A 20926-nucleotide genomic window follows, 5' to 3' on the forward strand; every position below is an offset into this window, starting at 1 on the left:
TCTCTGTTCCTTAATTGAACCAATCAAAACAGAATACAGAACGAGCCCGTTCATCCACCTCAAAACATTAATGGCGGCAAAGGTCACATGTTGTAGTGGTATTGGACCAAGATGCAGCGGAAAGCACAAAACTCTGCGAAAGTTCTAGATGATAATTTCATTAAAGAGAGAATAAAGGATTCAGAAAGGTGATTAATTTATACCTTGCCAAAGATCAAAATTTTTAGCCATTCCAAAGAACTTTTCTACACGAGTTTACACAAGAATTTCTGTTCGCGAGTTTAGGCCATATCAAACTGGTTTGTTCTTATTCATAAAAACCTTTCTTAGGACCAACATACGTTTTCATTAGATTTAAACAGGTTTGGGGATGTTCTCACAAGCAATGTTTCCATGTGCTAAGATAATTTTTCCTACTTTATTTAAAATTGAAACCAGACCTGTCAACCTTAAATTGTCAAAACCTGGAGATTTCTGATTTTTCGTTGAGAAAAACAAGGAGATTTGGCCAAAAACAGGGAGGTCCCTGGAATTTTTGGACTTAATAAACAACATACCTGTCAAAAATGTCATGTTGGACAAACAGTTAATGACAACAATTATCCTGAGCAGGGTCTTCCTATGGCTTTTAACATTTTCGTTAATTTGTAAACATGAACAAAATACTTTATCACGAGGAAAGTCATTTCAGTCATTTTTGTTATAAGAAAACCTCTGCTGAAAGACAAAGAAAAACACAGAGAAAATCATAAAAAACGGGGAGACCGGGAGAAAGCAAGCAACACCTGGAGTCTCCTGGCATAGCCCGGAGAGTTGACAGGTCTGTGAAACATGTCAAGCTTAATCATAAACAAATACAAAAAGCTAATTAATAGCAACTAGCATACCAGCAACGCAATATATGTAATAATAAGTCCTTATTTAACAACTATCAAATTACCAACAAGCATTATAGCAATGTCTAGAAATATGTATATATATATATATATATATATATATATATATATATATATATATATATATATATATATATATATATATATATATATATATATATCTGTATTAAGTATGGTATCAATGAGATACATAATCTATCTATGCAATATGTCCCACCTTGGATATATAGACCAGGCGTATATTGGGGCGAGGGTCAAATCTCTCCAAACGTTTGCCACCATCATATTTAGCTAACCTTACCCTCTGGTAATGGGAAAATTTTGGTAAACGACGAATACCTGCTGCGTTTATCAAATATATGAGCATTCTCCCATCCTGGGGTTACAGACAATTTTGAATCATGTGCACTGCAGCCTTTACTGTACCTGTTCTTACTCTACATTGAAGTAAAGGCCTGGCCAAACGATCCAACATTTCACCCAACATTTTGCCCAGCAGGGGCTGTGATTTGTTTAATTAGTCTTTTGAAGACTTCTAGACTGATAACAGCTCTAACTTTGGCCAGCAAGTTATTCAAAATCTGAAGACACTGTTTCAATTCCGTAGAAAACTGTGTTGGGTTTCTTATACACCAGGCCTGTTTGGAACAAATAGTGTGGAGGCTATACGCATGGCATATTTTTTGGAAATTACCTTATGCTTCATAGAATAATGAGAATTGTTTGGCCTTTCTGCATGGCATCACAGACCTGACCTGTTCTATGCACCAAAGGCTGTGACCGCAAATTAAATTCAGCTTTTTCACTTTTAAATTGTTTAAAGATAAATTTGAAATAATATATTTTCCTGTCAGGCAAAGCTTGAAACCTTTAGAGGGATATCAATATGTTGCAGTCAGGATATCTTGCCTCTGCACATAAGCTACCATGTCAACCATGTCATAAATTGAATACTAAGTCATGTATATATGAGCTAGAGCAAAGTTCCTTACAGCTCAAATTTTTTTACTTGCTAACCGCAGCTGAAAAAGAGCTTTTGATGGCAACTACACATAGCCAAGACCACACATGTTCTCCAGCCTTGGTGTTGAGGGTGCACCTGGTTTTTCTGCTTCTGCAGACACTGGGAAGGTCACAAAATTAAAAAAATGAATATCAAAGTACACATTTCATGGTTTTGCACCAGTATGGATTCAGTGATTTTTGCTTGCCACAGATGGTAGCAAATATTTGTCCAGCCTAAATGAGCAATAATTGTCCAACTGAGCAGGGGGTAGGCCCTGAAATGAGCAAAAGTTAGGTGCTTGGTTATTCAAGCTCTACCATTCAGTTAGGCACTTGACTGAGCTCCTATATTATTTTTGTCTTTTTATCATATTTTCTTAAATGTATGCAATCAACACAGAAAAGAGGCAGGTGGAAAATGGCATTGTGATCTGAATGTTAGTTTGGACTTGTAAAGCCCATGAAAACTTTGCAATTTCAACAAAGAGTATGAATATATTTATTATTGTTTTACAGAGATACACGGGAAGACATTGTCTAAATATTTATGAAGTAATTTTGCAAATTCACAAATCAACAAGAGGAGTTATGTAATGATCAGCTAGGTGCTCGGACAATCAAGCCCATAAATTTTCTGAGGCATATGTGGAGCCGCCTGGGCTCTATCGAGCACCTCTCATCTCAGGGCCTATACTTTTGCAAAAAATGCAAAAAATCAATCAATCAATGAATCACCAGTCAAACCTCTTTCTATTCAGTTTTAGCCCCCCTCTACTTATTTTAGAACCCACACTTTTCCCAATGCTTGGTGATGCTTTAAAGGGCTTGCAAACACAATCGGTGCTCAAGTTTTTGAATGAAAAGTTGCCAACTAGGCCTACTAAAATTAACTGGTGTAAATGTTAACATACTGCTCTAACAACTTAATTTTTTCAACTGCTTAACAACAGATAACTCTATGAACATACGATTTTGGCTAAGGATGCCTCTCTTGTGGTGCTGCCTTGTGCTGCCTATTATCAAGGTATCAGATATGAAGATAAGACAACCTAATGGTAGCAACCTTTTAGGTAAAACCGGTGAAAAATGGAACTTTCTCATGCCTGGAAATTTAGCGGAAGTGGTTGTTTTTGTGAAATAAATGATAATAAATACTTTTTCAGTATTCATTTTGCTCACATCATGTAGAATGTTTTCACAAATGTTTATAATATCATACAAATGGGACTGGTAGTAAAAAACTAAATTTTTAGGTAGTTAAGCATTGGTTGACAGCATTCTAAGACCTTGAGCTGCTTATATTACCCTAGAAATGCCATCATTTTAATAAAAGGTCAATCATTTCAAAAATATTATTATCTTCATTGTTTAATACTTAAATTTGAGCTTTTATTTTTCAGATTTGAAAATAACAAAGTTTGTATTGTTGGAATCATTGGAAGTTGTCACTTGGAAACTAAGGATTCTCTCTGCAACAATCTAATAGGCAAACAAGTCTTCACAAATGTATGCTATTTTTAATCAAATCTACTTTTTTATGGGTCTTTTTTCTATCTGCCTGATAAAAAGTGTAACTGTTTGCAAAAGGTATTTCATGCAAAGTGTTAGTTGCTACCTGAACTTGATTTGTATATAGCACCCAATGCCATGTAGGTAGAGCTGTACTAAATTTAGTGTGTGGAAAAAGATCATGGGCAAAGCCAATGCAAAACGTTTAGGTAGGCTTTGAATAAATCTTGCCCAAATATCATTGCCACATGGGGAGAAAACTGCCCAATGGAACCTGAAATGTTAGCCTTCCTAGCCCCTTTGTCACTAATAACTATGAATAGGGTCGGTTTAAGTTGCAACAGCAATTTTCATGATTAATGCGATAATCAGGCAATGAACTATTATCTATGTTATTTGAAGTAGAACAAAATGAAATTTTTCTCAATAGACAATAATTAGCCACACAACTTCTCCTATTTCTCAATAATAAGCTACACAACTTCTCCTATTTCTCGTTATGTGTACTCAGATTTATTTCAGTATTTCAAATTTACATATTGGCATGTTACATGCATTGCTCCAATCATCGCTAGCCATGCACCACTATAGAACGCAACATTTACAATTTTGTACTCTATTTTGTACCTTACTAAGTAGGAATTTTAACTGTTGTGTTTTCTGTATTCCAGAAAGGAAGTCCTGAAAATTGTGCAGAGGTTTGTATGCCTATCACAGTTTTGTTTTCTAAATGCATTAAATGTGTTCTCAAACCCAGTTACAACATACCAAACATAACGTTACAACCAGTTAAATCATTTTTTCTATTTTCATACACTAAATATGCCTGACTCAGGCCAAATTAACGAATCTTTGAATCTCAGAAGACAAATTTAAACATTTGATCAAACTTTGGGAAATATGTTTCATAAAATTGTTTTCCATCGACACAGAGGCTCCAATGCAAGTTTGAAAATTGGGGGCCAAGACCCATAACAAAAGATTTTGCAAAGAAGCTCTATATTTTTTTAAAGAAAAACCCTCCCCCTTGGCCCCTCCATTTTCTGAGGCCCTGAAACAATAAGATTTTCAAGGTTGTTGTTATTTTTGCCTAGAAGCATTTCATTAGATTGTTTATCACAACTGTTTAACTAAATTTTCTATCAAACTGGCACTCTTTGTTATATATTCAGTAAACTTTTTCTGACAAAGTATCAACATCTGAAAAGTGGATCTGACAAATTAGAATATTTTTTTGAGGATTTGTCTTTTAATGCCAACAGCAATTTGCTGCTATATGTTGCCAATTGTAGGATTCCTGACCAATTATAATTATTTATTTTTCTTTACTTACCTAATCAAGCATTCTTGGTTTTGCAGGTTTCAATCAAGCTATACCATGATGTTCCCCAAAGAATAATATATTTACAATTATCATCAATAGAAGACCCTTCAGTTCTAGTTGCAGCATGCAAGCACATCCAGGGAGATATTTCTCTGACCGTATGTTTTGCATTTTTTGCTTTTTCCTTCTTTTGTTGTTTAAAAAAATTTTGACACCAACCAGGTTGTCTAAGACAGAAATAATTGATGTAAAAGAAATTCACAATGAAGAAATTTGCATTTTTTTATTTTCCAGGATCACTAATGTATAAATGCCTTGAAAGTAGAAAATATTTTGAAACATGCTTAAGCCTGAATGATTTAATGTAGTATTAGAAGTGGTAGTGTATTCCTTTATTGTTTAAGAATCTTTCAAAAGTATTTAAAAGGCCAGCCTTCATGAGGGGAGGGGGTAGGGCAGATAGTCTTGTAAACATGTGACCCCTATCTCTTTGCTATCTCTTGAATTAGTGTTTGCTACGACTTGCAAGATATTTAGATCTTTTCTGACAGAATTTTCAACGGTGAAAACTTTTTCTAGGAATTCACTTTAGTCACCATTCCATCGCCGTTTTTCAGTATGTTTTATATCTGTTAAGGAAAATAATTTTGTTTTGGTTCTGCAGGCCCCTCTTGACTGCCTCTGGTATCAAGTATGTGTAGTTATATTCGATATTTCTTTTTGTAGGGCCAACATCAGTATTGGCAGACAAAAGAGCACCAATATTTTGCTGCACTTTTATTCATATTTTCAGTTTGCCACATTGTTTTGGTAAGTTATGCTTCCATCATTTTCTATATTGCCTTGAATGTCTCTGTTTTATACATTATTTGCTCACTGTGATAATAGTTTATGTATCAAACACAAAAATAATGGTTGATAATGTTTCCTTAATTAATGCAAAAAAGCAAAACTCTAGGAATCTAAGCCATTGAATGTAAATAAGCCACAGTTAATAGCTAAAAATATTGCGATTATGATTTTTTTTTTAATGGAACACAATGTAAATTGGAAAGACAGACTCCATAGGAAGAATATAGAAGGGGCTTGATGAACTTATGGTGCACAATCAGAAGACCATTTTACTGTATTTATTCATTAGTTTTGATGTTTTTATCCTCATTGCTTTTGCCTGCTAATTGTGACAAAGTTTACAGATTGTTGGTAGGTCTTTTGTTTCCTATTGCTACAATTGATATTTATTTTGCTCATCTTTATAACATTTCAATTCACTTCCAGGTCTGTTTTCCTACACCAAGATTTGACTTGAGCTATCTTAGACTGTTCAAATTACTAGCATCTGTGAGGTGAGTCGGTGTGTTATCTAGAATCAAACGAGTCTTCATTGAACACCTGACGTTTTTGCTCTGGGTGATTCATCTTTAGAGTTCAACTACGGATCTTTTCTTAGAGATTCTAGGTCTAATTTTTCTAAAAGCTAGATTATGACTCAAAGGTGCAATTTTCTTGAGCACTCATCAAAGTTGCTCATAAAGGTTATCATCAAGGGTAATCGAAAGAATTAATAATGTTAATGACTCAAAGAAATATTTTACCCATGCTTAAACTTTGTTGAAATTACCCTTAGGCACAGCATGCTACCGCATATATGTGGATTGCTATCTAGCATTGAAGGCATTCCTGAAATATGGAAAACAACTGGTAGACCATGTATTCCACGAATCATAGTCTCTTTCCAGGTATCCTTTTAGTCTATTTGAATTAGAATCGAAACCTTTGCAAAATAAACGCTTTTTTCGCATTTATTGGTTTTGTTTGTCAGATTTGTGTCATCATATAATTACAAAGTGAAATAGCCTTTTGTAGTTTTTTATAAGTTTCTTTTTTGTGACAGTTTGTTAAAACAGAAGTTTCGTTTATATTATATGAAGTAGGATCACCTGATTTACATCAGTTTTGATAAATTAAAAGACTTATCACTGAAGAAAGGATCCAATGAAAACAAGATATAGGAATGCCATAAAGGAATGGCATTGAAATCAAGATAGTGAGGACAATTACCCATAATAACTTTCTTAAATCAGATATTAATCAACGGGGTCTTCTTTTTTTTAACAGGTGCCATGGATGAAAGAAGAATCCAAATCGAATGAGGTTAGTATTTTTGGTTTTTTGTCGCAGATAAAATTTCTTTCAATAAGCAACATTTTTACCCTTGATAGTCGAATTGATTTTCAAAATTCTGGTATAGAAACACGTGATAAAAGAGGAAAAAATTGTATTTCAAGTAATCCTGGCTTGCTTTCTCTATATTTTAGTCATTTTGGCTGATGATACTTTTAAAACAGGTATTTTGACTCTTTTTGTTGGTGGTTTTATCAAACATTTCTTTTTTCTAGACATCGCTGTCCAGAATACAGCATTCTTTGCAAGAGCAAATTCATTACATTCTGAAAAAGAACAGGCTTCTTGGTAGTTTGAGGTGAGATATCAACGGTGTCTATGTTCCAGTTAAATGCAGAATAGAGGCTCTTTTAGTGAAATGAGAACTTTAAGAGTGCAGTATAAGGGGAGAACAAAGGAGATATTTAAAGAACTAAAAAGACCTTGTATAGGATTTGTTATGCAGGTTAATATATTTTGGTGATACAGGGTTAAAGAGGATTTGTTTTGAGCAGTATATTTAGTCCTGCTCGACGAGAAATGATGGGATTAGCTCAAATATGTATGAATGTGATCAGTACAAAGTTTCATATATAGTATCATTAAAATAAAACTTGTTAACGTGATTGTTTGAGTTCGTTAAATCAAGAACCTGTGAAAAATTAGTTTCAAGGAGTTGATCTTTGATATATTTTCAGTCAACTAGAAGATTTTTGGTATAGCAGTATAGGCCAGTTTGTTACAGCGGTCATGCTATAATTACTTTTCTCGCACATTTTTCAGTAAACGGTAGTGGGTGATTATCTAAGCTAAATCTTTCATGGAGGCAACTGGGTTATTACTTTGCCTTATAAGATAATTTTTTCATATTCTTTTACTCTTGCTTTATATTTTGAAAACTATATATTTCAGCTCAAGCTCCTTGTTTACCGTCAGTTCTCCAAATCCAACATTTGTACACGTCCAAGCGGGGTGCAAGCTTTTCTCTGACCCAGCACATTGGTGCATTAATCGCCTTCTCAAGAATTCAGTCAATGTTGAAAGTGGTATGTAGACAAAAAGTTTCGTTACTCTTCGAAAAAAGTTGGCTGCCTTTACGAATAGGCCAACCTTTTTCTCTATGGCCATTTTAAGGTTACGGTAAACGTTTTTGACACGATATTTGGTTTTTTCTCCCTAAAAGCCAAAATATTAACCGAATCAGATTAAACTATACATCATTCGATGCACAAGATTGTGGTTATTCCAACCATTTCAAAATAATTGACAAATATTGTAAAATGATACTTTCCAGGCAAATTTATTGCTTAAATGAGTGTACCACGTCAAATTTTGTACCCTTGCGTTTGAGATATAAAAATCGGACTTATATCAGCAGAAGGTGCAGATCCTAAGCTACCAAAGTTTGTCTCAAATTTTATAAATTCCTCCTCCCCTTGAAACTATACCCTGTCAAGAATTGGCAAACAATTTTTCTTCCTTCTCATAGCTTTATTTGGCTATAAAAGACGGACCAGAGCAACTACAAAAATTTTGAGACACGCTTGGCCTACCCGACATCTGTCCTGGCCGTGTGCAAATTTTTGAGCCATTCGATTGGTTTCTTGGGTACAAAATAGCTTTTTCGTACCTGTATGTAGAGGAATTGTAAGTCCGGAGAAAACGGGATTTTACTGATTACGCTTGCAAGGTACACTCGTAAACCACAGTGTAATCCGGGTCAAATCACTCGTAGCTTTAATATCAATAAGCCTGTCAAATAAACACAGCCTTACATGAGATACATTTATGTGCGATGCGATATTGTAAGTGAGACATGCGACCACAACCGCAAAGCAACCATAATCAGCTTAACAGGTCAACAGATTTTCAGACCTCAACTAAAAGTTTTAATAAAGAAATCATGGAAACCTTCGTTTACATGGGATTTTTTCCATTTTCAAAATATCTGTTAGTTTCAAATTTGGAATCATGGTATGCCTTGAAAGTTCGGCTACTTGAATGTGAACTAAGCGAAAAATTGATGTTTTTATCTAGGAAACGTTTACCGTAACATTAACTATAACAACCTTAATTCTTGGCATTTTAGAAATTGAAACAAAACTTAGGTTTTTGCTATATTTTAATTAATATTAGTAACTAATTACTTGTTTCATGTTCCCCAACGGCAAACCCCTCAATTTGCGGAATGAAAATCAATTCGGGTGTATTCAACTTTCTTTTAAATTGCATTTAAAAGAATCTATACTGGGTAGCAGCCTAGTTATTAAACTGTTTTATAATTCGCTCTATAAAAGAAAGAAGGCTTATTTAAGTAAAGGTATTTTCAATATTCTGCAGTGGTGTTCCAAAGTTTCGCAATTTGACAAAATCATCCTTAAGTTACTAATGCTTTTTCAGCACGTGTTATTGCATGATCATTGTCAATCAAATTTTTAGCCATAGCTGAACCGATTCTTTCAAATCATTCTAAGTACATTCGCAAATCTTTCCTATATAATGCATTTGCAGTTTCGAGTCCTTTTCTTTTAACATCCTAATGTACCTATCACTTCTCATCTGAGGGCAATGCCACCCCGTTCTTGTTCTGGTCTTGCCCGATCAAACCTTAGTCTTGCAATGATAGAGCGACTTACAATTTTTTAAAAAAAAGCAAGCTTATGATGATATTTCTTGCGATTTTGATGAACTGGGATTTTTTTATTTTCTTCGTATCTTTATAGAATTTGGTTATTTATTCCCTTTTAGTCATTCGGTCACTTTGTGGGAAAGGCAATCAGTCGAGTTTCTTATCGCAACCCCCCAACTCCCCTGCTGGCGATCATTCCTTGTTTTCACACTCGCAAGAGATTTCTTTCCAAGATTTCGTCAACAAGCAGATCGACTATATGATGACCGTTGAAAGTAGAGATATTCCCGTTGAAGGACGTAGGGGAACTCACGTGGAGGTATGGTGCACGTTTTATGATATTATTTTTATGTTTTGACATTATTATCATTCTAGCCCTACTTTTTGTCGTATTTTCAGTCTGCGCATTTGAAATGAAAAGTTTTTGCCATGTCAGAGTTTGCTGGTTTTTGTAAATTACCCTAATTAACAAAGATTTCGATGATTGACCTATGCCGACACTTTGCATCAGTTAATCTCGTAACTTTTTTAGGAAGCTAAATTCAGTCTTTAATTGGAAGTTTTGTTTTGCTTTTTATAGAAGTTGGAATAGAAGCGACATTGTTATAATGACATTGTTATAAAATACGTTTTGCTATTTTGCTATTTTGATATTTTGATCTTTACCGAATTAAAAACTTATTAAATATGTACGTTGCGTGTGGTACTTCATCCAGAATAACGATAATATAGTTAGCAAATAAATTTAGTACCAGAATAAAAATATAATAATTTGATTGTTAAAAAAACTCGAAACGTCGTGTTTTTAACAATCAAATTATCATATTTTCATGCTGGTACTGAATTTATTTGCTAACTATATTATCGTAAAATTTATTAGTCAGTCTTGATCCATCTCATCAATTTTTGATGACAAAGTACCAGATAGCTTATGTCCTTAAATTTCAGTCGCTTTAATGGAACTCTGTCTAGAACAAAAGTGTTTTGAACCCTGTTTCGGTATTTGACCTCATGCAGTTTTCCGTATATGTTTTATTCTATTCATTTTGATATTTTAACTATATTTTGACTTTTCAAGATTAATACAGACTTTTGACTATATTATGAAGTTAAAAATTAAGGTGCAATTAAGTTCTCATTAATTGAAATTATTCCCAAGAAAATGTTTTTGTTTGCCATTAATAAATTATTTGTTTTTTCGATATGGCTTAGTATGTCGTCTTCAAATTGTGTGAACAATTTTCTATATTATGTTAAGGGTGTTCTTGTACCCCACGAAATAAGGTTAAAAAACCAGATTATTAACGCCTGGTCTAGGTTATGTACCGTTCTTTTCTGAATTCATGATAGTAACCATTCCATTGCCGTTTTTTCAGTATCTTAGAAAACTCATTTGTTTTTGTTCTGCAGGCCCCTCTTGACAGCCTCTGGTATAAAGTATGTGCGGTTTTATTTGATTTTTTTCTTGGAAATGAAAATGATGTCAACAACCTTGTGACAAACATGGCTCCTTCGCTTGATTATGACTGGAAGTTTTCAGAAAAGTATGTGAAATACTTGCCGGGAATGTTCATCTTTTCTGGCGTGCCTTGTTGATTAAATAATGTTGCCTCAATGCTATTTTGGTTAAACCTATATTTTGTGTTTTGGACGGGTCTTTCAATGCTCTTCTTGTCAAAGTTATTTAAGGCCTTAGGAAGTATATTACTTTTTTTGCTTTAAGCAATGTCTTTCGCGGTTTTTTCTATCATACTTTAAATTTGTCTTGGTCACCACTAGGTACACCAAGTCTGTTTGAGTGCCTCACTAACACTTATAAAAAATAATCACAATATGGTCAATAAATAGTTGTTTGTTTATGTATTGTGATTGTATTTTCGGCAAGGGATGGCCTTCCGTTTTGGACTTAGTCACTTGAAACAATCTGAATGATCTGCTACTTCAATGTAGTTTGAAGTATAGGGTCATAAAGATATAAGCCGTTAGAACGAAAGACTTGTTTCCCCGGGTTGTTTCAACTGGAATAGATTCGGGAAGACTTTATTGGCTAAATTAATAATTTCTTGGTATCTTCCTCTAGACTCAACACTTGCTCCCTAACTTAGGAATCTTTTTATAGCCGATGCCGAAAAGTCATACCACTAGCCACAAATGCTTATCTTGACAACCTACCGTCGCATTATACTCACTCCGTTCATCTTCAACAGGTATGGTTCTTACAGATTACGTCATTCTTATTCAAGGCAGTTATTTTGATAATGACCTTAAAACCGTAGATGGCTTCCATTGGTGATCCTACGCGCGTTCACTACTAGAAGGCTTTCAGTGAACTATTACAATAGAAAATTTTTATATTGTTGATAAATAGTAAATGAATGTAGACGAGACATCGTGCTCTTTTTCTTATACATAAAGAGAATGGGTCGATATGGGTTGAGGACGAAAGATCAAGTTCTTTTGAAATAAATTTGACGTTAGTTTAGTGTTTTTCATTTTCGCAAGCCTAATGTTTCAATGTAGGTGGAATTGAAACGAAAAGGAAGAAGGATGTCAATTTTGTCTCAATTTTTACTTGTGTCCTGGTCAAAAAAAACAAAGCGCCATTTGACCAAGTGCGATATGTCAACAAAGAGCCAATCAAACGCGCTGTTCTCTCTCACGTTACTTTCGATCCGTATCTGGATGTTAATTTTTTGCTTATCTTCTGACATTCATAATCTGAGGAATGTCGAGCGAAATATACTTTTGTAGGATATGTTTCCGCTTTTCCGTGCTACTTTCACGCTTCCCCCCTGTTGAAGCTCCATAAAGAGAAGCATAATATGTCTGTGTAGTATTTTAATTTCTCTTTTCTATTGTAATTGTATAGTTAAACAAGGTTAATCAGGTGAATTTCTTTTAGCTAAGTCAAGCGCTACACGTTTACACATTGAATGCGAGAGGACCGGCTTTCGAACATTATATAGCACAGCTTCAAGAAGACTGCAACCAGGTTTGTTTTTTCCAAATAAACCCAAGATTTGAGCAGAGAACAAGCAATTTGCTTGTAAAGAAAGCTTTTAAATAAAGCTTAGATTGAACTTAATTAGTTTTCTTTTTTTTGTGTATTTAAGTGGCATGGTGACAAAGATTAGATATCGTCACATGCACCTGAAAATTCTAACTTTTGCAGTGCAAGTGCATCTGAAATAAAAGGTATGATATATGAAAACAAATGAAATTAAGGACAGTAGTCTCCTCTGCACCTGCCCGTTATTGAGTTACCTTGTTGACACCTCTCTCGCCGTTAATATTACTTGTATATGTAAAAGAAGCGAAACTTGAAAGCTGTATAGAAACATGCAACCCCAATAAAATTTCAAGTAATACAGGCTGTGTTTCTTTTGCAGTTAACGGTTTGTGGATTTGAAGTGTAAATCAAACGTTTATGAGTTTAAGTTTTACCAATTTAATGTTATCCAACAATCAACTTTGAATATAAACCTGCTGTCGTAATTTGAAAAGCAGGTTTACTGTTGAAGCAAGAAGATATATATAATGAAAGATCTACCATTTTTGTATTATTTAAGTCCACATTCAAATTTTAGTAACTGTAGGTCCTTGGTTGAGGTCTACTTATTGTCATTACTTTTATTATTTTTAAAATCTTAAAAAATATTTTTGGTGATACCATATTTAAAATGGCTTTGAGTTTCAATATATATTTAAATTCAAGTTTTATTACGTTATTCTAGATTTGGTGGAATGGTCGACAGTTGTGTGAAATACGGAGTTTGACGGGGCAACCGTGTGTGTATCCGGTAAGTTCGTCATTTAATTTATCTGTCTCCCAAACCTGCAAATTTCTTGTCTTAAAATCAACAAGGCTTGAAAACAAGGTCTGAAATCAACACAATATATATGGGGGCAAAATTATGGAACAATCTACCTGTAGAGATAAGAACTACCTCTTCTAAATTCTTATTCAAAAGTATTTGAAAAAGTATCTTCTAGAAGCTATTTGACAGTCAGTGAGCTTTGCAAAATTTCTTGTTTAGTCCGAAAAGTAATTTAATTTAATTCAACGAGACATAATTATAGATGAACATATAGATCGCTGAAACAAAAGGGGGGCCTTCATCTCGTTAGTTAACCTACTTTGAAGGCTCCTCCTTAAAAATTCTGCTGCGATTGATCTTTTAATTAATGTATTGTTGTTGTTGTTGCGTTCTTTAGTTGATTTGTTTATAATTTATATAACTAACTAGCTTCTTTAGAAATATAGTGGAATTTGAATTAAATCAAAAATCAAATCAAAATCAGAAATCAAATAATGGTTTTTGGGGTTGTTTTATGTCTGTATAGACATTTCCATACCCCAATTATACATTTGATCTCCTGTCATGGCCTACACGCTCATTATATTGTAGTCACCATATTTGATTTGGGCTTGCTTAATTTTTTCGAAGCAAAACCACTGTTATATAAACTTTACTTATTGTTCAACTGTGTTATTTTATAAATCTGTTTCTTTTTTATAAGATATTTCTTTTTTACCTCTATCAATTTTTTGCGACATGCAAGATAAACTTCCACAAATTTTCGATCCACAGAGATCAAATTTCTCCCTCTCCTATCTTTGCCACTATAGCTCTAAAAAGAAAGACTTCTCAGTGCACGGGATGGTTGAATCTTATTTCTCATACAGAGCTCTATCTAATACTTTTATAACTACTTGCGTTGTTGATGAAACTTTTTGCATAATCAACAGGAATTGAGGCAATTATCGTAACTCTAAAAAACTGCAATAGTCGGTATAGAGCACAGAGTAAATTTAATTGTTGCCGCTTCTAAGCCCCTTTAAAGATCGAAACTTTGCTTCAAACTGCGTGTTCTCGAACAAGTAGTGCATTTTAACGCACTCTCGTATTAATAATTTATATCTGAGTTGGTGGCTTTAACACAATTGCTAATTTTAGTATCATGTGAACTTGAAATTTGCCTCAAACTCGATTTTCGTTTTTCAACCTAATCTTCATTTTGCATGGATTGACTTCCTTTCTTTTGGCAAATTAAAGGCCTCAAAAGAGCTTAAAATTAAATTTATCATGCTTGTAGATGTCCCTTTGATTATCGCCTCTGATTCGTTTACTTTTGCCCCGTGTCATTTAATTTTAACTACTTTTTCTTTCTGTGCAACTGGCCAAGGCAAGTACCATTTTTCAAAGTGTATTTGCAAAAGATCCTGTATTACGACCTTAAAATCACTTCAGTTCCACAGAATTCCTGATGGCAAAGATATGTCACAGCATGATGATTCAGCTGGCATCCCTTGCAAGCCTCACTCGAGTCGAGTGACCAGCGTAGCAGCATGTAATTGTGGTCGGATACAAGGAACAAGGGAAGATCCCTTTGATCTCAAGGTATTGTGCTGGTCTTTAGTAGATGTATAGCTGAAATATTGTCTGAGTTGTGTCCTCTTCCTTCTTATTTCTTGATTTTTCATTTTGAAAGGAAACCTTTTGCTGGCAGCTCTCACTGAAGATTGCTAGAGCTTTTGCCAATTTTGTTGCCGTCTCTTTAAGTGCTGCCGATCGCTAAATGGGGTTATTCCCTGGTCTCTTACAATTCATGTTTCCTCACTCCATTCCTTACAAAACAATGCATCTCGCATCAACAGACTTACGACAAGAGAGTTGATTGATTGACAGAACAACTAGGTTCGCTCTCCTAAGGGACTGTTTCAAAAGGTTTAGGAATATTTTAACAAAATGTTTCAGGTATTCGTCAAAAAGTTTTTGAAATTCTCAAGAGCAGAAGCACCAAAGAGTGGCTTACTCTGAAGAACAGAGAATCATTGTTCTTGCTGATGTGAAAGCAGATAAATTTAGTTTAGAGCTCTAGAATAGCAAAGAACTTTAATGCTCCTTGTGTTCTTTAAAGTCCAGGTTTCGCCTTCTCGCAGCTGGTTTCTGTTTGTATGAAATTTTGCACCGTATGGCAGACTTGGAAGCAACAGTTTTCCTTATATTTAAACAGACATTTTGATCAATGAGATAGTGAAATTGAATTTGAAGTGCATGTCTTTTCTATAAATAATTATCAATTTCTTTTTAAGTTCGTGCTATTTTTACTAAACCTTTCTCCTTACTAAACCAGCTGATTCAGAGATCGGACCAACCTTTTTTATTGCAAATACCGATAACAACCAAAAATAGAAGAAAATTGCAAAACTTCGTGGTGCCTCTGTCCAAATCTGTTATTGCGACACCAAAAATGGTGTTTCGCAATATCTCCTTTCAAGTTTTAACGAGAAAGTACTGTAAAAGTTCTTTTAATACTTCAGTTTGTATTTCACGTGAATTATTCATGTGGCTTGAAATGAATCTGTGTAGCTGAAAGGATTCAATTCAGAATGCCTAAAACAGATTTTGTCTGAAGTCTTTTTTATTCCTGATAATTTGCTTGGATTAAGTGTAATACGGCCTTTTGTTTGATCAAGTCTCGACAATAAACTTCTAAAAAGATGGATTTTCACCAAATAATTACAGTAACTTGACAAGGATTGGCAAGATATATGCTTTAAAAGTATCCTGTTGTAAGACTGTGTTATCGAAACAGGTTCTGGCTATTAAAAAAAGATACTGGCCACTTGCAATGTCAAATACATCATGATTCTTTAATGTACAGTTGCAAAATATGAAAATGTAGTGGGAAGGGCGTGAAAGTGGAGGAGGGGGATGAATCTCAAACCTATCATTAACTTAAGAGAGATTTTAAAGTGGGTGGCTGTCTTTCCAACGCGTATGTGTTTGGTCAAGTGATTTTTTATACAGCAAATTGTATGTTAGTCAAGCCTCTTTTAAATATAGTACTTCAACTTCAGTGCTTTATTTTATAAATTTTGTGTATTTTTTATTTCATCTTACTGCAAGATATTGTCAAGTCGCCTTATTATAGCAGAAACAAAAACTTACAGAACAGATTATTTTGTTCAACTATTTATTCATTCTTGCAGCACCTAACTATACCCTGAATTAAATCAAGATGAGATAGTATCCATCCCTGTCTTCCTTTCTTGTACAATTCCTTACCCTATGCCGTATTGCTGTACTGAGTGACTCTCTTTACTTCTTCCTTTTGATCACGAATCAGAAAGGAGGGTGTCTTCTTAATATGTTGCCCCCTTGTTGCCTAGGTGGCAGTGGCAACCACATCGAAATTGCTTCAGGAAAGAATCCATAACAATACAGAACAACTGTCCTCCAGGTTAAGAACAGGGCAGGGACTAACAATCTTACCTCTTGCTACTGATAGTGCAGTTGAGGATGCCAAACTCTAAGCTAAAAACAATTAATTTTTTTATTTTGTTACCTAAGGGCCTGCCGAGAAAAGGAACATAGAAGAAAGCTACTTTAATCCTCCTTATTAAAAGGTAGTTTTTTACTTTAAGGTCGCAAACTACGAATTCTACCAAGAACTCGAGAGGAAGTGCTGCTCATATCTTGTTCATTTGAGACTACCTACACACGAAATGGACGAAGCCGCAATTGCAAAAGGTAGCTACATTTATCTCTTCGACAGTTATAGCTTTTCTGATTTTCACAAAAAGGAGAGTCAAATAGATTTTTTTCTCTAATTGGAGAAAAGTTTTAGATTGGATAGAGGGAAAGATGACCGAAATGGCCATAGAAACGACTGGTATTTTTCTTTTGCCATGATCAAGATTGAAAAATCTTCTGCCAAGAAAGATGTAAATATCCTCATCTCCTCATTCTTGCTATTTAACTCTTCCTTACAAAATATAATTTATCGGAATATCATACCTGGATTGAAATCTGAAAATTGCTCATGATTCTCTGGCTGGCCTATGGCTAGTTGCAAACATTTAGACATGTGTTCCTTCCTGAGAGGTACAAACATGGCTGAACATTGGAGGAGGGGGGAGGGGGGGTTTAGTCATTCTGGTTTAACTTGACAAAACTACTATGTTTTTGTAACTCAAATTGGTGTGTGTAATTAAGCGTTAATTGAATGTTATTTTTTGTCTATTCAAGACCCAGAAAGTAAAATTAATGTTGAACGTATTCCGTCTATCCTGGGGACGCGAATCTGTTGAATTTAATCAGAATGTTTTTCAAAGAAATATTGTATAAAACAAGAACACATGTTATATCCCAACGATGATTGTGGAAAAGTTTTATAAGAGTCTTTTCTCAACGGAATGCTGTCTCTTACTTTGAATACATATACGTTTTAATGTTAAAAAGTAGCAAATTCTCAGTATTTATTCATTGTGGAGAGAGCCCCAGCTGCTGGTCGTTGTTAATAAGATACTTGGATTCGTAAACCATTTACGTAAAGTTATAGAAAAGCACAGGCGTTTCAGACAGATAGCTTAGAGAACTGGTGAAAATAAGTAACATTTCTTAAGTAGATCAATATTGAGTTTAAATCCACACTTGGTTTTTGTCGCTGCGATAAACCTTTGCTGGATGTCATGATTCAGGTTCTTGAAGCGTGGTTTTCAGACATCCCAGCTGCATAATACATTAGTATGTTGAAGGTAACATTTGTTATTAATTGAATATTCAAAAAGATTTAAAGAAGACTAAGAAGATTAAAGTAACATTGAAAGAAGGTTAAAGTAACCAATTTTTCGATCCAGTTCCTGAATAAAAGCGGAAGGCTGCTTTGAAAAGAGCAAATTGCCATGTTGCCTCGCCTCCTCTGTTTCCTTTTTGCTACCTTTACGTTGAGTTGAATTAAAAATTCATTCAACGGAAAGGTAGGAAAAAGGAAACATTGGGGCCGAGTTGGAAACAGTAGAGTTCGCACGCAGGCTAGTTACCATGCAGCTTTATCAATTTGTTTTCATCGATATTCGTCGATACGTCAGGAGTATTCATCGATATAATCTATCATTGTTTTTTTTAAATTTCTCCAGAGAAACAGGGAGGGTACGGAGAATTGGCAGGGCATGAAAGCTCACAAACCTCTGACTTACTGAAGCAAGAGACCGGTGCTCAAGAAGGCGGACAGATGTCACAGAATATTGCAACTTCAGTAGCATTTACGTTATCAAACAAGGACACAATACCATACAGCGAGCCTAGCATAAACGACCCTACACAGACTGGCCTAAGTATTGGCTTTCAGTTCACTGCTGAGCTAACGGATATGGAAATCAAGGATGATATAGTTAGTGTATACTCCGCACAGCATAACGAAGGGCGTTCTGTACCCAAGGCAGATAATCGTCAATCTACTGAACTGTCAACTGTCAATACAACAGGTAGCCTAGGCCGAAGGATATCCTTCACTGAGTATACAGAAACGATGATTTCAGAGGACAGCCCTCCAGGTCTATTGCCGTTGTTTTCTTCGTGGAATTTGCTTTGTCTTGGCTCTGCATCGCTCTATAACCCACAAAAAGGCATTGAGCAGCATGGATTTTTCTCGGGTAATAATTTCTTGTTGCCATGGGAGATAAAGATCAGTGACAGTGCTACAGCAATGATGCAGAAGGAGGCTGGAAGCGTTATCAAAGATGGCGGTGAAGAGCAATGGCCTGCGCCAGGTGAAGTGAGCAAAAGTCGTGGTACAAGTACAAGTGGACCCGGGGTACATCTTCCTATATTCCAGACTGTAAAGAAGTTAAGATCGCTTGCAAAGGAAATTGAAAAGAAAGATACTAACGAGCCGCTTGCAAAGGTATCGACGCCAACAAAACCACAAAAAGGTGGAAAGGAGGATAAAAACAGACAGAATATCATCAAAGCGTATATTGGAATAGAGTATGAATGTCCGAGAGGCCACAGGTATGTTGCTTAATTGTTATTGTTGACGATATATTTGAATTATAGTACTGATCCCGCTAAAAATCGAGGAAGCTTTCATTTACAGAAGTGCGCCTTTGACACTCTCTGCGGAGCAGCGTGATGATGCTTTAGTGTACACTATCGTTATGGCTCATTTTATTTATTTTGTTTTATTTATGTATGACTGAAGACCCTAAACTTGAAGAGTTTTGCTCCTTATTTACAATGATTATATTACTTTTTCTTGCGATCCAAGTTTAAGCAATGTACGGGATCTGATTGAGCTAATGCAGTCACTGATAAGTTTCATGTATTGTTTCCCGTCTCTACCTTTTTTTGAAAGGTAGAACATGTCTCCCCTCTTTGAAGCACTGCTTACACTAACTCACGTTGTCCTTTGCTAGCTTCCATTAACTGTTTTGTTTGTGGTCATTTTTCGAACTAATCAAAATAATGTTGTGTTTTGCAAACAAAATTGGGTTTAATGATAATGTAGAAACAATACTCCCGGGGCAACCAAGAGGTCCAGGTTTAAAAGTCATGACGATGTGACAGATGTGTCAAAAAGATGTGACAAAAAGATGTGACAAAGAAATATGAAGATGTGCTGCTGAGTTGTTAGCATCGAGTGTGCTTAATTGATGTGCAAGAATTTTCATGTGTTCCCTTGTTCGTAATTTTGATCGCTAGCAGGCAGTGTCGTTTGCCTTGATGGGAAATATATTTAAACCTGTTGTTATAGGTTTTTCTGCTCAAGCCCAGACAGGATTGCCAAAGCGTCAACAACAGGTCACCTAAGAGATACGGCCTCGAAGCTTTTACAGTACGATATGCCCATGTACTTTCCATGCCCGTGTCGGGCTGCAAAACCGTTGCACCTTGCCCAGCTGTCACGTTCGTACATCGTTACGCCAGATTCATGTGTTGGTATCCGAATCAATCCCAGAGTGCAACCTGGTGAAGACAGCTCGGCTCCAGTCTTCTCTCTTGGCTCAAAGAACGGTGTATGTTTACCGAGGAATAGCTTTTGTGTGCTTAAGTTCCCGTATGTTTACATGGATGAAAGTGGGCCTTACTTACCACCTCATGATGCCCAGAGTTTACCAGCTTTCAGACTGTTAAAAGATATGTATAACTACTGCCTATAAAATGCATCTTCAAGATATTTAACAGTTAGAAATGCCTGTGATTTGTATCACTTTTTTCGCAAAGCGTTTAACATCAAATTTATTTACAGCAAATTGGTATTTTATTGTTAGTATTTGCTATTTTAAGAAAGTAAGCCAGTGAAGAGAAATTCCTTTTTTGTCATGTAAATAACCAGACAGAGGACAATCACACTTCCCTAGGATTCTTCTTTACCTGTGTGCATGTTAGGCCACATATAGATTGAAAAGTCATCTATGTCAAGCATTCAGATAATAGGATTGTGAACATTTGTGATCGTTTAAACAAGGAGTCCTTATTCCCATCTACATAAAGAAACTTTTAACGTATGACATAATCCCGAAAATGCTTGCTTTATGCTAAAACTTTTGTTAAGTGAAGTCGTTCGTCTGTCTCAACCCTTCCCAACCCTGGTTGTATTATATTCATATTT

At 35.1% G+C, this 20926-nt stretch overlaps 1 protein-coding gene across 1 annotated transcript; it reads left to right on the forward strand.

The window, feature by feature from the left end:
• The first annotated feature begins 34 nt into the window (after positions 1-34).
• On the forward strand, positions 35-20567 carry LOC135688450 (nonsense-mediated mRNA decay factor SMG8). Its single transcript, XM_065205305.2, has 19 exons — positions 35-188; positions 3302-3407; positions 4082-4108; positions 4770-4892; positions 5461-5544; positions 6013-6080; positions 6362-6473; positions 6853-6888; positions 7134-7216; positions 7810-7943; positions 9646-9845; positions 10937-11070; positions 11646-11733; positions 12429-12518; positions 13261-13326; positions 14779-14928; positions 16959-17064; positions 18453-19326; positions 20069-20567. Exons 1-19 carry the CDS (start codon positions 112-114, stop codon positions 20472-20474), a joined length of 2964 nt encoding a protein of 987 aa, XP_065061377.2. The 5' UTR covers positions 35-111; the 3' UTR covers positions 20475-20567.
• Positions 20568-20926: the final 359 nt, after the last annotated feature.

Source organism: Rhopilema esculentum, chromosome 19, assembly GCF_057945365.1.
Source record: "Rhopilema esculentum isolate cy_ngs chromosome 19, ASM5794536v1, whole genome shotgun sequence".
NCBI lineage: Eukaryota > Metazoa > Cnidaria > Scyphozoa > Rhizostomeae > Rhizostomatidae > Rhopilema > Rhopilema esculentum.